Source organism: Humulus lupulus, chromosome 2, assembly GCF_963169125.1.
Source record: "Humulus lupulus chromosome 2, drHumLupu1.1, whole genome shotgun sequence".
Taxonomy (NCBI): Eukaryota; Viridiplantae; Streptophyta; class Magnoliopsida; order Rosales; family Cannabaceae; genus Humulus; species Humulus lupulus.
This window is the reverse complement of record NC_084794.1, coordinates 16577185-16599713: the sequence shown is the minus strand read 5'-3', so window position 1 is coordinate 16599713 and position 22529 is coordinate 16577185. Positions and strand designations below refer to the sequence as shown.

Sequence of the window (22529 nt, the reverse complement as noted above, 5' to 3'; positions counted from 1 at the left end):
ATACAAGCAAAAGCAACAATGTCGATTCGTAGTAGTGTCATATTTTGATGGTGCATATATATAGTTGATAATAGGAAGAGAGAGTCTGATATATTTTAGAAATTAGTGGATTTTTTCATTTGATTCGTCAGTCTATATTACGTAAATCTAATGTTTTTTTTTTGTCACGAATTCTCTAATTATTTGTTTCTTTCTTGGACATGGAAAAATTGAAAATTTCTATTTTGGCTAATATTGGAGCCTTTACTTTTACTTTCATGGCAATTCAATTTGAAACACTTATCGTCAATTCACATATGTTTGTTCTCAATTATATTTGATCACATAACTAAATAAAAGATAATATCATTAAATTTCTAACTATATACTATTAGTAAGTTTTCCGAAGAAAAAATAAACATAAGTACATGTAATCATATGAGCCGAAATACAAAAAAATTATCTCATCCTCAATTCTTTCATCAGTTAAAAAAAACCCCAAATAAGAAAAACTACTCTGGAAACTAATAGCCTGATTTCAACTCTGGAAACTACTTGAACAAAAATTCTGAGATTTAAAGTGTTGAAGTAACACAATCTGATTTCAACCCTGGAAGACATTGAAAAGATTAATTATGTTTGTTTTATATATGCCTATAGCATATTAGTATTTAATAAGTCCATAAGCAAGATTCAAATTAGTACTCCTACAAAAACTAAATAGCTACATATGTTTAAAGAAACAGAGATGAAAAAACTAATTGTCCTTTTACATAAACACAGAAAGCTTAACTCAACACCGTTTATTATATTTAGATTTAGAAATAAGTAAGAGTTTATAACTTAACTACACTTAAACGATATTGAAGAAATAAAAATAGAAATATTTAGAAGTAGATACAAAAAAAATTCTTAATTCCCCTGGTAATAGTAAAAGACCTAAAAGATAAAATTCTTCTACAACTAAACAACCAGTTTGAATTTAATAAAACTTATAATAATCAGTCAAAGAATTTGGAATCAATATGAGCAGAGAAACAAACAAGCAAAAAAATGCACTTAAAAACTCTACCAAAACCAAAATTAAACTCAAATGAATAACCCATATGAGCCAAAACATGAAAAAACTTATTCATTTTACGAACAACACTAATACATATACAAAGAAAACTAAAACAAAATTACGCATACTCATATTTACAAAATCATGATTAAGAACAACAAAAGAAAAGCAGATCAAATCATCAACAAAGGAACGGACTGAGTGAGAGAGAGGCTGGCGGAGTCAAGGAGTAATCGAATGAGAGATGCCGCAGGAGATAAGTTGGAGGCTCTGTCAAATTGATTTGGGAAAAACACTGTGAAAGTGAAAGAGAAGGAGATTACCCTTACAAAATGTGGGCTGGGCTGGGATTTTCTTCCCAATATAAACATTGATAAATTGTTATTAAATAACTGTAAAAAAAAATAATATTTAAACATATACTTTTAACAATGGCATTAAATCATTATAATTAATGACCCTTATGAAATATATACTTGTTATTAAATCATTGTCATTACTGTTATCATTTTTATCATTATTTTTTTACAAAATTATTATTATTATTATTTAAAGTTATTTTATTAAAAAGTTTTTGCAGCTATTAGTTACTTAATATTTGAATTATTGTTTTCTTACAAGATTTCAAATAGAATTCACTAATGGCAAGAGTTTCACTTGAGATAAGTTTTGTTATTCATTATAATTGATACTTTTAACACTTATTGTAACAATTGTTATCCTTCCATAAAGTTTATTTTTTCCTTCAATTATTTCATTCTTATTTACTAATGTATATTTTTTTGTTGTGCAGTCAAAACAAACAATAAATAACAGGCTGCTTTCTACAATTCTTCCAAGAGTAGGAGTTAGAGATTTTTACACCTATAGTTGTAGAAGCTTTTAGTTGTAATTTTTTTTAATTTCGTGTCTTAGGGATACTAAAATTTTTCTTAATATTTCTTAGTATTTTATTTTATATGTACTTTTGATGGATAATAAGATCACTTTAGTTGGAAGAAATTTTATGAGAGATCAATATATTATGATTTTTACTAAAAAGAAATATATTATGATTTTTTATCTATATGAAATTCGTCTTTGTAAAAAAAAAAAGTAATCATATGAGCCACTGTTACATAGCATATTTTAACGTTGTTAAAAAATTTGATTCACATTTGTGTGCACGAATCATTACTTCAGTTATTGGTTGGTGACAATGAAACTTTGTATCGTATAAGCGATATGTCGTTTATTTTTCAATAAGAAACTATTTCCAATCCCAACATCAATGCCGTTCTATTCTGAGTCTAACCTCACCCGTGGTTGAATCAAAAGATAGAACAGACAGATTTTCCACTCACACATAGATTGCTTTTTTTTTTTCTTTTTTGCCTTTTCTGTGAATAAGATTGAAGCAAGCAAGCGTGGAAAATTGTGAATTTTACACAATCACAGATGCCCTTTTGCCAAATTTCGTTATTTTTTACTACATATTATAAAAGGGAAAATATCTAGGCTCATCTTCAAGCTTCATTGTTCCTCGTTCATCAACAATGGCAGTTCTAAGGTACTGCATTACAGTGACTTCATCAGCAACACCCATCTCTCCGGACTCTGCAAACCCAGCAGTGCCAGACCCACGACAGACCAAAGTCATTTTGCCCAAGAAGAAGGCCGTGAAATGGTCCACTGGGATGGCACCGGGCGAGTATGGTGGACCCCCGACCACCACTAAACTCCGCAAGTACTGGGGAGGTGAAGGAGAAGACCCTATAACCTCTGATGAGTTTATCTGGAACAAAGACTTCATGAGTCGCATGAATAAATTGATTGACGACTCCGCTTCTCCTCCTCAACAAGCTCCTGTTAAGGTTCCCTATATTAGCTACTCTTATTCTTAATTGCTCTTTTTGTACTGTTCAGTGATTAAAGAAGAATTGATTTTGTGTGGATTTTATTGCTTAGTATTATCAAATAGAGTGTTCCTGCTGAAAAAGAGGGGCGTTTGGTTTTTTCATTTGTAATTGGATTTTTGGTGGTTTGGGGTCATGTGATCATCAAGTGGGTTCAATGCATTACAGGAAAAGCCTTCTGGGTTTCTCAGCATAAACAGAGTCATGTCTCTTGACAGGTTTGTTCTCACTAGTAGTTTCAAGTACCATTCATGCATGTTCTTAAATCTTTGTACATTTGATTTTGTAAGTGTGCTTAACTTGTATGGATACTGGACATTCTGGGCAGTATGGAGGTTGATCTGAGTAAAGAACTCACAGCTCCTACCAAGCGTGAAATAGAGCTGCAAGTAGAGCCTAAAACTGAGGTACAATGCCTATATGAGTTGGAGTTGTATAACTTGTTTATGATACAGTTGTGGATATTCAAATGTATCTCATTGTATGGAAAAAATATTGATTGTCAGGTTAAGGCTAGCCCGGTGACCAAATGGAGACCAGCACCAACAAGGCGAGAGCAAGATAAGTGGGATAGAGCAGCGAAGGCTGCAACTGGAGGCACTGTGAGTCTGTTGTTCTACCTTTTTTTTTCCTTCGAAAAATCTCTTTGATGTGTGATTTTCACTTCAGTTCTTATTGAAATTATATTAGTCTCAACAGTTTTGTTCTCTTGTATGCTTTTGACTAATATTAGTCTGAAGATTTGTCACTTCATTTGTAGTTTTGATACAATTTTAACCTGCAGGAAGCAATGTTTCGGGAGCTAAGGCAGCCCAAAGGGGACCCTGCAGTCCTGGCTGCTCGATCAAGGGAACAGTATACTAAGGTAATAAAAGTATATTGCCTTGTTGATATTTTTATCCTTCTTCTGCTTCTAGAGTTGAAGATAATTTTGATTTTCTTTTTGTTGTTGCTTTTGCAGTTAAAAAACAGATTACAGCTCCTGACAGTAGGTATAGGTAGTGTTGGTTTAGCCTCAGCTTATGTTTCCTATTCTCCTGAAATTACAGCTAGGTACGTACAATTTGTGCCATCTTTGTTGATGATGCTTCATACTCCTAACAAATAAATAAGTCCTAACATCTAAAATTCAGATTATCTAATTGAGAGGTAAAGTGGCTGAGTTGCTTCCTTTGCCAGAAAAATTGGTTTCGTTTCAAAATATCGCATGTTGTGCTCACGTCCTACGCTGACATTCACATTCTGTTAACTTGGTCACTATTAGGTCTAGTAGTTTTAGCTTTCATCTTCCTTTTCTTTTTCCCCTTAAATTGATCGAGGATGAACTGAAATATTCCTTGACTGTTTCTGGTCATGGACTAATGTGAGAAAGATGTTCTACTTTATACTTTCAGCTTTGGTGCTGGTTTGATTGGTTCTTTGGTATATATGCGTATGCTGGGAAATACTATTGATTCCATGGCAGATGGAGCAAGGGGTCTACTCAAGTACGTAAACAACTACAGCTTCCTTAATATTGTTACTTCTACTCTATATAAATTCTGCTCAAACTACCATTACAGTGCTGCAAAATTTCTCATGTAGAATGTAGCTTCAAGCAAATCAACTAGCAACATATTTAGTACAAATTTGCAAGAACTTGATCATTTTTTTGGCTTGAAATTTTCTTGTATTGTTTGCCCAGCTGGTAATTTGTGACAGAGGTAAGTCTTAAATATGTTTTTGGACTCTTGATGTAAATATCCTCATTTATCGCATCAAATATAGCGTTTTCATAATTGGAAGTAACTTTGCCTATTTTAGTATTAGGAAGAAAAATTCAATGGTTTTACTTGTTTGAATTTTATTGCAGGGGAGCAATAGGGCAGCCAAGGCTATTGGTTCCAGTTGTATTGGTCATGATCTTCAACCGGTGGAACGGGTTAGTTGATAAAGTGTCTTTGATTTGCATGCTTTTTGTTGGCAGTTGGTTCATGGTTTATGAACAATACTTGGCCAGTTGGTCTGTACATTTTGCTGTGATAACAAAATGGAGCAAGTTAGTACTTTTTTTGTTGCCTAACAAAATTTTGTTTTTGTGATGTAGGATTCTTGTTCCGGAATATGGCTTTATGCACCTGGAATTGATACCCATGTTGGTTGGGTTTTTCACATACAAGATTGCTACTTTCGTCCAAGCTATAGAAGAGGCAATTACGGTTGTTCAGAATGACACAAGTAGTACATAAATTTGAGCATAGTTTCCATTTTTACACAATGATTCATAAGTATGATATGATTTGTATTTCAAACTGGCATGAATACAACATTTATAGGATAACCTTTTGATGTTTTTATACTACATTGGCAATATGTAATTACAGGGAATGAATGGTTTAAGAATTGGATATGAAATGGGTGAGACTCACTAAATTATTTTATGACAATTGAAAATAATATTATTATTATTTCTTCCATATTATCTCTATTTTATCAATTTGGAAATGCGAACTAATTAAATATTTGAAAATACGAAAGTTTAATCTTCAAATCTTCAAATTTTATCAACAAATTAATTGGTTAAATGTTATAAGATAGTAATATGATATCTTCACCCTCTTCCTCTCATGTTCCAATTAGATTACTTCATAACACAATTTCTTTCAAATAAATTGAATTCGTGTCTTTTGCTTCAAATCCGTAATAAAGAACTGCATCAAACTCCGGTGATTGTATGAAGTTTGAACAAAATTGCAATTGATAAGTTTGATCATATTTCCTTATGATAGATTATCAAATTGAACTGCTAGAAAAAAATAAATCTGCACATGTTTGGACTTTTCAAATTAAGAGTTTTTAGCATGGAAGCCTCCCGAACTATAGTAAGTTTATACCTAGTTTAGTAGGATAATTTATGAACAATAGCAATTAAGTTCTTTTATTTCCATTTTGAATCCAAGTTTTGTTTTTTTGTAGAAAATAATGTTGTTTTTAAATTTGTTTAGAAATTTTTGAATGTATGATATTGAAGTTTTAGAATTATAATCTCCAAACAGTTTTAACAGAGAATGATGGTATGAAGATAAAGTGTGTTGTGATGATAACGATAAATATTTGTGGTTTTGTCATGGCAAAAATGTGTAAATTTTTGTAATATCTAATTTTTTTAATTAGTTACAAGAGTCAATAATTACATGATTGCATGATATTATATGTAAATTTAAATTATACATTGTCCTTTAAAATGTTGAGGTTAATGCATGCTTGCTTTCTTTATGAAATCTTTATCTTCTAAGTCTTTTTGCTGAGAAATACTCAAAGTTTGCTCTTTGATTCAACATTTTCTATGTGTTGGTATAAGTATTTAATATTTCGTGCATATTATCATTAATCTAATGTTATTGTTGACACTATTGTTAATTTGTTTTTAGTTTACTATTGTATTTTGTCTTGTTGTTTGAATAAGTTATTGATATATATATATATATATTTATCCATATGTGTTATCTATGAACCCTAATTTAAATATAAAAATAGTCAAACTTTTGGATAAGGCAATCATACTATCCTTATCTATATATATATATATATATATATTATTTAAATTTTATCGTCAATCTAACAAATCCTCTAGAGTTCTGTAAAGCATATGTGAAGATGATAAGCCACCACTCACCTACGTGTACACAAGAAAAAGGAATGGGAATGATAGGTTAGCAGGAGAGCAAGACCCAATAGGGGATAATTAGTTAGAAGGCTCGGCTAGGACCAGGGATTGTGTTAGGATTGACTAAAAGGTTTGGGGCACTTATTGTGCTACTGAATGAGGAGATAAATACCAAGGGAAGGGTCATTCGTATGGTGTGAAGAATTTGGTGTGAGTTGTATTCCTTAGGGGGAGACCCAGACTCTCAAATTCCTGGCTATTGTCAATACAAACTGAATTGAATCTTTCATTCTCCTTTGTTCTATCTGCTTGTTCTAACCATTTGTGACAGGAAGTTCCTATCAATTGGTATCAGAGACCAGTGACCTGTGATGGGTCCAAAGAAGGATACTCAGCTGAAGTTTTTGGATGAGAGGGTGGAGTTGTTGAAGTTCGATTATTAGCATGACTTGTCAAGGATGAGGTCAAAAATTCAGCAAGAGTTGGATCTGCTTAAAACAGATGTGCAACGTCTTCCAAAGATTGAGAAGAAAATGAAGTTCATTGTTCAGCTGTTGCAAGGGCCCGAGAGGCCGGCAACTACGGTTATGGCAGCGAACAATGGATGGAGCTGCTTCGACAGCACCGACTCCGCTATCAGTTGATAATCGATCGGTTCTGAAGCTAAAAAATTTCAATTAAAATGTGTGGCCATCGTGTGGAAGGGATTATCGATCGCCTCGGATGGAGCTACCCTTGTTTTCTGGGGACAATCCCGATGGGTGGGTATTTCGGGCTGAACGGTTTTTTTTTGTTGAACAAGTTGACTGAGGCACACATGTTAGAGGCTGCCATTATTGGATTAGAGGAGGATGCGCTTACATGGTTCCAATGGGAGAACCAACGCCGACCGATTACATCGTGGGGTATGTTGAAGCATCTTCTTATTCTCTAATTCCGAGCGGTACCAATTGGATCAATGTCTGAAGAGCTCTTGTCCATACAATAGGATTCGACAGCCAAAGATTACTGCGTGTGCTGAGAAACTTTGGCTTCTCGGGTACCCGATGTGCCTGAACACATATTGGAAGGGAGTTTCATCAATGGCTTGAAGGAAAAGATCAAAGGGCCTCTCCCATATTCTCCAGCCCATGGGCCTAGCCCAAATCATGGTGACTACACAAAGGATTGAGGAAGGTCAACAATTGTTTACTACGGGCCCAATTGAGTGGGTCCATCATTCCAAACCCAGCACTATTGCACTTCCTCGAACCATGTATAGCCTAGTTCCTGTGAAATTGTATATCACTAGCCCTATCGCTACATCGAATTCTCCAGCTGCATCAACGAAAACCTCGACGAAGACCACTAGGCCGCCAACTGTTCAACGACTTACTAAAGCAGAGTACCAGGATAAGAAAGCCCAAGGGCTCTGTTTCAAGTGTCACAAAAAATTCCATTGGGGCCATGAGTGTGAACAGAAGAGCCTCCAAGTCATGTTGCTGATAGACAAAGGAGAGTCGACTATTTCCATGGAGTCTCCACCACCTACACCAGATTCTTCTACTGAGAGTGTGGCTGATGAGACCCTAGCAACCTTATCTCGTAACTCGCTGGTAAGAATAACGTCAGCACATACGATGAAATTAGCGGGGCATATTGTAATATCCAACATTTTCATAATACATTTATTTATTATAAATCAGAGTTTTAATACATAAAATGTACAAGTTTAAAAATTTAAGAAATAGTAATGGAAAATTAGTGTTTAAAATATGATTTTATGTTTTTAATGAGATTAAAGAGAGAGAAACTTGAGTAGTCAAGTATTGGACCCAAATGTCATATAATTTTAATTGGGGATTTTTATAAAATTAAGAAAGTTTTTCTAAAGGGCTTATTTGAAAAGAATTTTAGTATTTTGGGTCCAAGTGTAATTTTAAAAATAAATTTAAAAAAAAAGAAAAAGAAAAAGAAAAGAAAAGAAAAGGCTTCAGCCTTTCTTTTTTTACCCGAGCCCCTCTCTCTCTCTCCTCAGAAAATCTCTCTCTCTCTCTCTCTCTCGCGTGCGTGCGTCTGCCCGACCACCAAACGTCCACCGGCGATCACCGTTTATAGCCACGCACCGGACCGTTGGATTCAGAGGCCTCCGAACTATCGACCACGTGGGAATCTAGAGCTCACTCGCCGATTAAACACCTCAACTGGTCGATTTAAGTTCGGCCACCCCGCGACTTCAAAGTTGCGATTCGGCCACCTCGGGCATCCGTTTGCCGATCCGTCACCACCATCGTGTTCCTCGTGTTGTGGGCTTCAAAACCCAATAACTGGTTCCTACATCTACCATAGTTGGGTGGTGGGCCCACCATGAGCCACCACAATCCACCGTAGACCGACGGTCGAAACTTAGTGTTCGAGGTTTTGAAGTACATTTTGAGTCTCAGAAAATCATCGTTTGACTTGTTGTGGAACCCGATCACTTTGGTATAATTTCTTTGACCTATATATTGTGATTTAATTGTGATTGATTAGAATAATTGTTATTATGTGTGTTTATAGTATATAATTATATATTCTTGATATATGGAATATTTTTCTGTAATTATACTGGCTGTCTGGGATTATATGTATTTTTGATACATGTTTTGATTTTGGAACTGTCCACTTTATAGCCGTTGTGCTGTCCAATTTTCTAGAAAATATTAAATATTAAATAAATTATAAAAATACATATTTAATTGATTTTCCATTAATATGGAAATTATTATGATTAATTAATTTTAATTTTAATTATTATTGTTATTGTTTTGTTAAGTAAATCAAGAATACAGATTCATATATATATATATATATATGAAAAGTGTGATTTATAGTAAACATATTATTTAACCATTATTATTGTATATTAATATTTGAATATTAAAATAATATCAAATATTAGTTTCTTACAGTTATTGATATTAGTAAGACCAGTAAATTTTGGAGAAAGTATATTTATTATATCACTGGAATTGATATTATGACTAATTAATAATAATATAAATATTTATATTTATATTATTATCATTATATTGATTATTACAATTTTATGTTAAAAATATGATTTCTTTTATAAAATGACTATTTGAATATATATACATTCATATATGTATTGTTATTGAGGTATTTTGTTATTATTATTGAAATAAGTTTATTTATAGATGATAATTATTATTGTTGTTGTTGTTATTATTATTATTATTATAATTATTATTATCATGAGAGTACATTATTAAATGAGCAATGTTTTATATGAAGAGTTATTTGTATTGCGTTGATAATAATTATTATTATCATTCATATAGTTTATGGTATTGTTAATATACACTATCAATAGTGTATATTTACGATTTTGATAGAATTTAATAAATGATGTGCCTTGAATAGGATTTGTATGGATTTGATTGATTGACTCTTGCTGAGCAATTTTAAAATAAGCTAAGGACCTAAGGTAAGTAAATCTCACATTTTGTGCTTAAGTGTAAGATGCATGACTACATTGATTGTGTACATCTGATGAGTTAAGTATGGTATGATGATGATGCATATGATAAGTATGTGAAGAATGGTTATATGAACACCATAAGGGTGTTGTGTGATATGTAATTGATGAATTCCGTGATATGTGAAAGATGTCTTACTTGGTTAAGAATGATATGAATTATGTGCAAGTATGTGTTCTTATGTTGATGGATATGTGGATTACTTTATGTTCATGATTTGTTATATGTTATGATATATGAAGCGTTTAATTTTTTAGGCTGGAAACCTTAGACCTGAGTCATAGCTCTACGTTAAGGTATAACAACGCCACCAACCCAAAGCTTCATGTATTATGACTAAAGATGTTTTGAGTTATATGAGATGTGATACAATGCCTTGATTGAATACCATCAAACATGAATCATGAACATGAACATTGACATTTCAGCATCAGCATGTATGCATATGCATGGCATGTACAGTTATGTGATATAAGACCATGCATATAAATATGAGGAAAATTGTGAAATGCCTTGAAATGTCTTATGTGAAGTGAACATTTTAATGACACAAGGCTTAAGCAAAGTGATAATAAGATGTTTAAAAAGGGTGCCACTGTTTTGATGAAGCAATCAAGTAAGTTCAGTAAAGAAGATGGAAGTCTATAAGACTTATAGTGGCTGCCCACTAGTGTGGGCTAGGTCAGAGTTGACCATTCAGATATGTTTGCCATGTTTCCGTCTTTCTCCTCCATATGTGTAATAAGTATGGCAGCTATGACAACGATGAAATGAGTGTTATGATAAGCCTAGCTGTGATGATGGCTAGCCGGAGGAGAAACCATGGGATTCTATATGATATGTGTAACAAGCCCTGCAGGCATTGGCCGAATCAAACAGTGTGCACAAGTGATATTGGGCCCATAAAAATGTGAAACTAAAAGAAAGAGCATAAAAGTAAAGTTTGAAAGTGCATGAGCAATAAATGAAATGCATAAGTATATAAGTCAGCATATTAGTATATGTGCAATACAAACTCACGACATTCATGTGTATGTGTATGCATGAGATTTGCTTACTGAGTGTTAGCTCATTATGTTATTTTCCAACATTTTTCCAGGTGTGGCTTTAGCTGTTGAGCAACTTGTGGAGCACGGACTCAGTAGCAATGCAATAATGGTTTAGAGTTTTCATATGGCTGCCTTAAATTTAAAGTATTCATACGTGTAATAATTTCTACTAATAAGTTTATATAAAAGTGTTAAATTTTTCTGTATTTCTTCGTATCATTTTATTTAATTCTTTTGGTCAAGTGCCTAACATACTCGTAAAATCTAGAATTACGAGTATGTGGCGAACGTACCCTACCTTAGGGACGTTACACATATTGGGCAGCAGCTGGTAATGGTCCTCATCAACAGCGGAGCGACCCACAATTTCATTTCGATAGATATAGTTAAAGCTAATGGCATGCCAATTATGTCTACTACGTGTTATGGGGTCTTATTAGGAATAGGCGGCAAGGTGCGCACGGAAGGGCTTTGCCACCAAGTTGAGTTGAATTTGGGTGCTCTAAGGGTCGCACTGATATTCTACCGCTGGAGCTAGGTGGTACGAGTGCCATATTGGATATTAAGTGGTTGGAAACTCTAGGCAATATGCAGGTGAATTGGTGCACGATGGTCATGAAATTTGAGGTAGGTGGTCAGTGGGTAACCTTGCAAGGTGACCTAAGCTTATGCAAATCTCAGATATCGCTCAAGGAAATGATACACATAGTGCAGCAAGAAGGACATGGATTTTGGGTTGAGTTAGGCATCCTTTTTGTTGAGGTTAAAGCTAAGGATGAGACTGAGATAACACAAGTATCGGGTTTACTGCAGAAGTATGACGTGATTTTCCATATGCCAGCGGGGTTGCCTCCAAATAGGGCTCAGGAGCATGCCATTTGTCTGCGGGAAGGGCCTGGCCCTATTAGTGTTCGTCCTTCTTGCTATGCCCAAGTTCAAAAGGATGAAATAGAGCAGTTGATGGCTAAAATGCTACAAGCAGGTATTGTACAGCCTAGTACTAGCCCTTTCTTTAGCCCCGTTTTGTTGGTCAAGAAGAAAGATAGGAGTTGGAGATTTTGTATGGATTATAGGGCTTTAAATTGAGAGACGATGGCTGAAAAAATTTCAATTTTGGTGATAGATGAGTTACTTTATGAGTTACATGGGGCAGTAGTATTTTCTAAGTTGGATCTTAAGCAGGGTTATCATCAAATCCGAGTGTGTGCTAAGGATGTAGAGAAGACTGCATTTCAGACACATGAAGGTCATTATGAGTTCCTGGTGATGCCCTTCGGCCTCACCAATGCACTAGCCATTTTCCAAGCCTTGATGAACGAGGTATTTCACAATTTCTTGCGCAAGTTTGTGTTGGTCTTCTTTGATGATATTATGGTCTATGGTCCCACAATAGAAGTGCATTTGCACCACTTGGAGATGGTTTTGGCTTGGTTACAAAAGCATCAGCTATACGCTAACCGCAAAAAGTGCTTGGTTGCACAAGGACGGTTGCAGTACTTGGGACATATAATATCCGCTGAAGGAGTGTCAGCCGACCCGGCTAAGTTGGCTGCTATGGAAGAGTGGCCCATTCTAAGGTCTTGAGGGAACTCCGAGGATTTTTGGGTTTCATAGGATATTATAGGAAGTTTGTTAAAGGATATGATCAGATTGCTCAGACACTTACATATCAATTGGAAAAAGATGCTTTTGGATGGTCCCTCGAAGCTCAATAGGCATTCATCAGCCTTAAACAAGCTATGTGTTCGGTACCGGTATTAGCATTACCCGATTTCTCTGATTGGTTGTGTTGGAGGTTGACGCATCGGGGTCGGGTTTAGGGGCGGTGTTGATGCAGAACCAGTGCCCCATTGCTTATTTCAATCAGGTTTTATCCCCACGGGCACGCTCCAAGTTAGTGTATGAAAGAGAGTTGATGGCAATTGTTTTGGCTATCCAAAAGTGGTGCCCTTATTTGTTGTGTAGGAAGTTTTTGGTCAAAACAGACCAACTCAGCCTGAAGTATTTGTTGGAGTAGCGACTGGTGGCCACAGAGCATCAAAAATTGTCCACTAAGTTACTCGGCTATGATTTTGAGATTCAGTATCGACCCAGCTTGGAGAACTAGGCAGCTGGTGCACTTTCACGTGTGTATCAGGATATTTCACTTGCTACCATTTGAGTTCCTTCCCCTATCTCTCTTCCGGTTCTCCAAGCTTATGTTACGGCTGACCCCACATTTTCCAAGCTGATTCAGGAGTTGCAGAGGGTCAAGACAAGTCGGGCTACTCATTAGTTCACGAATGTTTGAATTACAAGGGTTATCTAGTTATACCAGCTTCTTCACCTTTCATTCCTCTTTTATTACATGAGTATCATGGCAGCTCAGTGGGGGGGGGGGGGGGGGGTCATTCGGGGGAGTTCAAGACATTCCAAAGATTAGCAACAAATTTATTTTGGGTGGGAATTCGGAAAGACGTTCAGAAGTTCATAGTTGAGTGTGTGGTGTGTCAGCAACATAAATACCTTGCTCAGTCACCCGCAGGTCTATTGCAACCTCTACCTGTACCTGAGCATATTTGGGAGGATATTTCTATGGATTTCATCGAGGGGCTGCCACTCTCCAATGGTTTTGATTCGATCTTTGTGGTAGTGGATCATTTAAGTATGAACATTTCACTCCACTTAGACATCCTTATTCTGCAGTAACCGTGGCTATGGTATTTGTGCTCGACATTGTCAAAATCCATGGCATTCTGCGTTCCATAGTATCCAACTGTGACAAGATCTTTCTGAGTTTGTTTTGGAAAGAGTTGTTTCGCCTCCAAGGAACGATGTTGAAACATAGTAAAACGTATCATCCGCAATCTGGTAGACAAACAGAGGTTGTCAATCGCTGCCTGGAGACATACCTTCATTGTTTCATGAGTTCGAAGCCCAAATAGTGGGCACAATTGCTACCTTGGGCCGAGTTTTGGTACAACACCTCATACCATACTGTTGTCGTGACGACTTCTTTTTGGGTTGTGTATCATCGAGATTGTAATGCCCCGAATTCTCCAATGTGTTTTAATGGCGGGAATAGTTGACCGGGAGGGCCATACTTGTTTAATTATGCCATTAAATGAGTATATGCATGTTTTTGTAAATTATATTATAATATGATGTTAAATGCATGCATGTGGGTCCACATTTTAATTACAGGGGTGTGATGATAATTTGGCCCGTTGAGGGCATAATTGTATTTGTATGCATGTCGGTGATATATTGTTGAGACCACATTATAATGTGGGTGTGTTCGAGCTATTCGGCATGAGATGATCTTGGAATATTGATTAGCGGTCTAGTCATAACAGGTTAAAGTTCGGGGATCGGGATGAGTCTCGGGGTGATTTTAATGATTAGAGCGTTACTGGGAATTAAAGGGTAACGGGATACAAATTATTGGTGTTTGGGATTATCGAGAATAGCGGGAATTGGAGAGCGTTAATTATGATAAACGAGATAGGTTGGAAATGACAATTTTGCCCTTGGGAGCCTATAGAAACCCTTAATTGACCTAGGGGTATAATGGTCTTTTCACCCCTAGGATTAGTATAAACTATGTTAGGCTGTGAAAAAGAGGGAAAACAAAGCAAGTTTTTGGAGCTTACCTGTACCTTCCTTCTCCTCCATTTCCTTTGTGGTTTTTGAGCACTTGTTGAGGATTCAAGTTTGGGAAGTAAGCCTTGGGAGTTTGGGAGAGTGATCCACCATTGAAAAGCATCACAACCTGAGTTTAAGGTAAGTTTCTAGCCACTAGTTCCCTGGTATGCTCTGTTTTGGTTTTTAGTTTCAGCTTGTGATTTTGTTGTGGATAGTTGGAATTAATGGAAGTTTTGGTTGGGGTTTAACTTGGGTTTTGATAAGGGTGTGATGTAGATCAATTTTAGGGGTTGTATTGGATGTTTGGGTGGTGTTTTGGCTTGGTTTGAAAGGTTGGTTCCATGGAAAATCGCAAGGAAGGAAAAAACCAGAGTGTTGGCTGAACTATAGGTTGGGCCGCGGCTCTTGAGGGGTGTTGAAGGAGGCCGCCTCTGTTTGAGGGGCGGGTCGCGGCATGGCCAGGGAGGGCCGCGGCCCTTAGTGGCATTTTGGCCAGAAATGAGTTTTTGGCTCGGGGATCCTAGCCTTAGGCCTCGGGATCGATCCTACTACCCGGTTTAGTAGGATTCGATGTCTCAGAGGCTAGGTTTTGGTTTGGGAACCCTTTGTTATTCATTTTATTGATGGAATCCCATAATTGGTTATGACCAGGTAACCGCTAAGGGACCAAAAGGTTGATCGTTCTCAGGGGTTGTTCTTATTATATTTCTCGCTCGAACCTGAGGTAAGAAAACTGCACCCTATGTATGTGACATGCATGATTGTTGTTGAGGCATGCTGGTTGATAAATGTGGACATAGATTGCATATTAAATGCTAGTGAAAGTTGTTTACTTGTATATGGTACTGACTAGTCAGGGACACTGACCTAAGAGTTAGAAACGGCATAAGCATCCTGAACGCAGGGCCAAATGAAGATTAGATCTAATCGATATCAGCGTTGAATGGCTCTAAGGCATTAACGCTGGACCGACCCTAAGGTCGATGAACTTATAAGTGCTTGGCTAGTCTAAGACTAGTTACTAGAGCCAGGGCCTAAGGCCCGGGTGATTGTTTGTCACATGGCAAGGGAACGATGTTCCATGGTTATGACTCTATGGTCATGAGGAGGGTTATGTTGGTGACTAGTCACCATGCACCTATCCTGTTTAAGCTAATAAAAGGTTCACTTATCTGTTAAGTCCCGGTGGCCCTATCGTCACAAGGCTAAAGGGAGCTGTACCCAACTTAGTGACTTTTGCGACTGTCACCTATTTGTTTGGACTGATAGTCCTGAATGATTCTTATGATCATTGTTGATATTATATCATGTTTTATTGTGTTTTATTCCTGGGCCTTGGCTCATGGGTGCTATGTGGTGCAGGTAAAGGAAAAGAAAAGCTCACCCAGCCTTGAGTGGAGAGCTTAAGTGGTGATGTGTACATATGCGGCCGCTTGACCACCACGGCCAAGGAGTTCTCAGAGGAACTAGGGGGTTTACCCTATTTTTGCCGCTTAGGTCGGCGAGTTTGTAATTTTGAAACTATAATGACCTCTTTGAGTTGTAAATAACTTGTAATTTTTTTTATGGGCCCATGAACAGTTTTATGTATTTAATAAAATATATCCTTTCCTTTTTATTGATTTTCCACCTTAGCCTGTTAATAACACTTAGAACACATTTTTAACCAAAGGTCTCGGGTAGCGGGTCAAATTTCCAGTTCATCGTTCACCGTAACTGTTATGGGGTAACTAGGGCGTTACAGAGATCCTCCACCAGTAGTTCGTTTGGAACATAGTAATACTTCTATTTCAGCAGTGGAGCAATAACTTCAGGCACGAGATGATGTGTTAGAGCTGTTCAAGATGAACCTACAGCGAGCTCAGCAAAAGATGAAGGCCCAGGCAGATAGGAAAATAAGAGATGTCCACTTTGAAGTAGGGGATCTCGTATACGTGAAGCTTAGACCCTATTGCCAAAAGTCATTGGCTAAACACAGACATGAGAAATTAGCTCATCGGTTCTTTGGTCCTTTTCTAGTTCTAGCTCGTGTGGGGACTGTAGCTTATTGTCTTCAACTACCCCAAGATGCAGCCATCCATCCAGTATTCCATGTTTCATTGCTGCGGGCCTCTTTGGGACCTCATCAACAAGCTTCCAATCTGCCTTCTGAGTTAACAACGAAGATGGAGTGGTCTCTGAACCTGAACGAGAGTTAGATATATGACCAAAGACACATAAAGTGCAGCCACAAGCCCTAATTCAGTGGACGACCTGCCACCATTTGAAGCAACATGGGAGGATTTCAACACAATTCAGGACCAATTTTCGCATTTTCACCTTGAGGACAAGGTGAGACTTTGGGTAAGGGTATTGCTTAGCCACCACTCACCTACGCGTACACAAGAAAAAGGAATGGGAATGACAGGTCAGTAGGAGAGCAATACCCAATAGTGGATAATTAGTTAGAAGGCTTGGCTAGGAGCAGGGATTGCGTAAGGATTGACTAAGAGGTTTGGGGCACTTATTGTGCTACTGAATGGGGAAATAAATACCAAGGGAATGATCATTTGTAGGGTGTGAAGAATTTGGTGTGAGTTATATTCCTTAGGGAGTTAGGCTCTTAAATTCCTGGCTATTGTCAATACAAACTGAATTGAATCTTTTTTTCTCCTCTGTTCTGGCATGAAGCTCCTATTAGAAGATATACTTAAATAATTGAGACTCTTAATCATTCATATATATACATATATATCGATAATAAAATAGGCATGCTACTGTTATTAATACTATTGTATGATATATGTTATTATATCGATATAAACTTTCAATTCTTATTTTTTCTAAATTTCTCTTATTATAAAGTCTTGAGGCTGCTCACATTTAAAATCACTTGTAAAGAAAAAAGGATAAGCTTTTATATTCTTATAGTTATTCCTTAATATTGTGGGCATATATGTATGTTAACACATGGTCCTTGATTCTTGATATATATATATATATATATATATATATAAAGCCCATCTTACTTATTCGATTTTTATATCTATATATATGTGTTGTCATAATCTTAAAATATGTATGTATATATATATAAGGAGGACTTTTCAATGGTTATTACCTGTGGATGGTTACCATAAATCACTAAATAAGTTTTTGATGAGGAATGATTATAATGATGATGAAAATAAATAAATAAAATATATAAAATCAATAATTTCGAATTTTTCAGATTAGTTAGGCAATAAACATTAGTTAGAAAGATAATAATCACATTAATTATTCCCATTAATTCCAAAATGATTTTTTTTTCTCATGGAATGGATAAAATGAATGAATTAAGAATGAAAAAGGAATGGAGAATGAATATTAAATAATATTTTTTTATTCTTTAATTAATAAATATGTGACCGTCGTGTCATGAGGTATCCTTTCCAAAAGTTTGTAAAAGTCAAAATTTTTAGAAATATTAATAAATAATTATAAATATGGATTATTGATCTAAATCCAATGATTAATATTAAAGTAATCATCCATGAGTAGTAACCATTAAAAGTGCCCTCATATATATAAATGTGTGTGTTTTATTAGTTTGTAGTATTATATACTGAGATTTTAATATGTAAAAAGAAACTTCCCTTTTGATGAAAAAGAATTAAGATTTTAATTTACTTCAATATTAAATTATCGAAATCATTATATATATTATAAGTATTATTAAAGGTTAGACACTTCCATATATATATATATAGATTTCAACCACTATACTATTTTCTTACTTGTAAGTAAGATAGTAGTAGTAGTACATATACCTATATATATGTGTGTAAAGTCTAAGGTTGGAATGCAAATAATTAAGTATTTTATTACTTGATAATTAAATAAGTTATTAATGTAAAATTACTAGGAGCATAATTATGTACTGCAAGCAAAGAGCATTTCACCAGCAAAGACTTGAGGAGCTTGGAGACAAGGTAAGGGAAGTATTCAACTGTAACACAAGAATTATGTGTTATGTGAAGTTTGTCATGATTACTTTCTATTGAATGATAAGTATGTGTACATTGACATATCGTATTCAGTTCATATACATGGCATATAGAGTTGTATGGTGGATTAGTATATGATATGAGACCATGCATCAGATTATGAGAATAAATTATGATATGCCTTAATAAGTATTATGTAAAGCTAAGCAGATGCATACAAAAAAGATTTTAGCAAGATGAGAATAATATGTTAAGAGGTGCCATTGTGTCGAGAATGTGAGTTTATATATAAGCCTAGAGTTAGGCTCAATATGGTAAGCCATTAGTGTGGATTAGGTTTGAGTGAACTAATTATAAGTTTTAGATTTCTCCTTCATATTAGATATGTCATATGACACCATAGAGTGTGGCCTCCTTATAGTCTTGAGCTCAGTGGGGCAACAATGGAATAAAGTTTAGTAATGAGCTCCTCTGTGGTGATGGCTAGCCAGAGAAGAACCCATGAGATTTTATTTTATAAATTATAAGCAAGTCCTATTGGCTTTGACCTAATCGAATAGTGTGCACGAGATAAGAGGGCCCAAAGAAGATAAGGAGAATATCAAAGAAAAATATGAGAATTATACATAATACGTAGAGCAGACATTTTCCACAACATGCATTACTTTACTTGCTGAACTTTAGCTCATAGTTGTCTTGTGTTGCAAGTTAGGGAAATGATGTGTAAATGGACCAATGAACTAAAGCCTAGTGCCGACTTTGGTTGTACATATGAATAAATAAAGGTCGCGTGGGAGTGATCGATAGTAGTTTATGTTTGTGTATACTGGCTTGTGAGGTTATGTTTGTTTGAGACTCATGTATGATAAATAAAGTCATGAGACTCATGTATTCTGTATTATAGGCACCTAATATGTAAGATAAATAAAGTTAAGGATGTTTTATTATACTTTATGTTTTAAAAAAAAATGACCGAGACTGTAAGAACCCAATTAGAAATCAAAAATAAATGTAACATCTCATTAATAGTACTAAGTAAAGTTGATATTAGTGAGAGTGTTACAAGTTGGTATCAGAGCCGAGGTTAGACGTCACCGTAGACCGGTCATATGTACACACTAAGGAAGGAAAAAGGTTGAGTTCACTTGTAAGTTATATATATATATATATGCATTTATGTTGTGTTGATTGCATGTGTTTCATGTATATTATTGAATATCTGACTTAAAATAAGAAGGTATGAAGATTGTTATTTCAAAGCATGTATTATAATACTGATGAATCCTGAACAAGTAAGAGGACCCACTGAAGGCTCTTGTAGTGATAAGTTTGAAAAAGAGCTAGTCGAACTCCGTGAGGCATTATGTGGACAAACTAATCTGATTGAGAAATTGTTACAAGAAAGACAACAAAGGAAAGCACCAAATGTTGAACATCCGCCACCACCTCTTCCTCCACCAGCTGCAGCAACAAGACAACCTCTGGAACCATTATATGAGTGCTTTCGAATACAACACCCGCCTGTGTTTGAGGGTAACACAGACCAGGTAGATGTAGAAGACTGGAAGAGCTCATTACAAGATGTTTTTGAGTTCATGCGATTGAATGATCAAGAAAAAGTATCTTGTGCTACTCATATGTTAAAGAAAGATGCAAGAGTTTGGTGGGATGCGATCAAACAGACTAGAGACCCAACACAGATGACATGGGCTAATTTCGAGGAAGTTTTTAATGAGAAGTATTATAACAGTGCTATACTAACTTCCAAGATGAATAAGTTTAGCAGATTTTACCAAAGTAATAAATCAGTGTCAGAGTATGCTAGAAAATTTGATTGTTTAGCCAAATTTGCTCAAGAGATGGTTTCAATGAGACTATCAGATTTGTATATTTCATGGAAGGACTGAAACCTGAACTGGCAAGAGATGTTGATATGGGGCGTATTGGGCCTATGACTTACTCCCAGGTTGTAGAAAGAGTTTTGGGAGCTGAACAACAAGAAGAAAATATTACACGAGTTCGAGCATTCAATAATCGTAAGGATTCTCAGTCTAATAGGGATTCAAACGGTAATAAACGAAGTGGTAAAGATTTCCATCCTAAGTCATATCAAAATAAAAAGCCTAAGAATGACCAACAAAACAAGCAGTTCAGGCAACAACAGTGGGCACGATGTCAGAAATGTGGTAAAAATCATCTAGGGGAATGTAGGGAAACAACTAAAGGTTGTTACAAATGTGGCAAAGATGATCATTTTATCAAGAATTGCCCTTTGTGGAAGAATCAACCAAAGAATGAGGAACCACAGAAGACCAATGCAAGGATATTTGCAATTTCTCATACTGATGCGGAGGCTAGTAACCCAGTAGTATCGAGTGAGATTTCTATAGTTAGCATTCCCACTTATGCATTAATAGATTCAGGTGCCACACATTCATTTGCGTCCATGACATATGCAAAAAGATTAGGGAGATCATCTGAAAAATTGTCAGAATGGTTTAGCACAATGTTACCATCCGGGGAGATATTATACTCTTCAATTTATATTGATGGTAGAGAATTATATGTTGATCAAGTGGTGTTAGAAATGCATGATTATGATGTGATACTGGGTATGGATTGGCTTTCCAAGTATAATGCTACAATTGATTGTAGAAGGAAAATTGTGCTATTCAAGCCTTATAATGAGGATCCCTTTATGTTTGTTGGCACATTATCAAGGACTACTATACCTTTGATCTCGACAATGAAGACGAAAAGGTTATTAGAAGGTGGTTGTACTGGGTTCCTTGCTAATGTGACAGATATTTCTATGGAACAAAAGTTGAAACCTGATGATGTACCGATAGTTTGAGATTTCTTAGAAGTGTTTCCAGAAGACCTACCAGAATTGCCACCAGATAGGGAGATTGAGTTTGTGATTGAATTACTACCTGGCATAGCCCCAGTATCTAAGGCACCTTATAGAATGGCACCGGCTGAGTTAAAGGAATTAAAGGTACAATTGCAGGAACTACTGGATAAAAAGTTTATATGGCCAAGTTTCTCGCCATAGGGAGCCCCAATATTATTTATGAAAAAGAAGGATGGAACGATGTGGATGTGTATTGATTATAGAGAGTTGAATAAGTTAATAATCAAGAATAAGTATCCAATTCTAAGAATTTATGACCTCTTTGATCAATTACAAGGAACGACAGTGTTTTCAAAGATTGATTTGAGGTCGGGATACCATCAACTGAAGATTAGGGAGGAATATGTACCAAATAATGCATTTCGAACTTGATATGGTCACAATGAGTTTTTAGTGATGCCATTTGGGTTGACTAATGCTCCACCTGCATTCATAGGCTTAATGAACGTGGTATTTAAGGGTTATCTGGATAAGTTTATGATAGTATTTATTGATGACATCCTAGTTTATTCTAAGTCCAAGGAAGAACACAAGGAGCATTTGCGACTAACGTTGCAGAAGTTAAAAGAAAAACAACTCTATGCCAAATTTAAGAAATGTGAGTTTTTGTAACATCCCAATTTCCCTAATAAGGCTTAGTGCCTTGATTAGGGGGCTAGGAGGGAAATAATTGATTTAACTTCATTATTAAGTGAGTTGTACTATAATATGACTATATATGCATGTTTATGTGTATTAAATATGCATGTGGGCCCGTTTCTTATTAGAAGGGTATTTTCTTGATTTTGGCCAGTTGATGGCATATTTGAATATGTGTGTTTTATGATTGAGACCACATTATTATGTTGATATATTTAGGCTATCCAGCAC

The 22529-nt window shown here is 35.7% G+C and overlaps 2 protein-coding genes across 2 annotated transcripts; both read left to right on the top strand.

Annotated features, from left to right (window-relative positions):
* Positions 1 to 2453: 2453 nt before the first annotated feature.
* LOC133817381 (protein CONSERVED ONLY IN THE GREEN LINEAGE 160, chloroplastic) lies at positions 2454 to 5393 on the top strand. Its single transcript, XM_062249884.1, has 9 exons — positions 2454 to 2895; positions 3106 to 3155; positions 3266 to 3344; positions 3444 to 3539; positions 3722 to 3802; positions 3899 to 3990; positions 4332 to 4424; positions 4790 to 4858; positions 5024 to 5393. The coding sequence occupies exons 1-9, from the start codon at positions 2578 to 2580 to the stop codon at positions 5163 to 5165; spliced, it is 1020 nt and encodes a 339-aa protein (XP_062105868.1). The 5' UTR covers positions 2454 to 2577; the 3' UTR covers positions 5166 to 5393.
* A 15285-nt stretch (positions 5394 to 20678) lies between these two features.
* On the top strand, positions 20679 to 21599 carry LOC133813966 (uncharacterized). The gene has a single exon (XM_062246991.1). It carries the CDS (start codon positions 20679 to 20681, stop codon positions 21597 to 21599), a length of 921 nt encoding a protein of 306 aa, XP_062102975.1.
* The last annotated feature ends 930 nt before the right edge of the window (positions 21600 to 22529 follow it).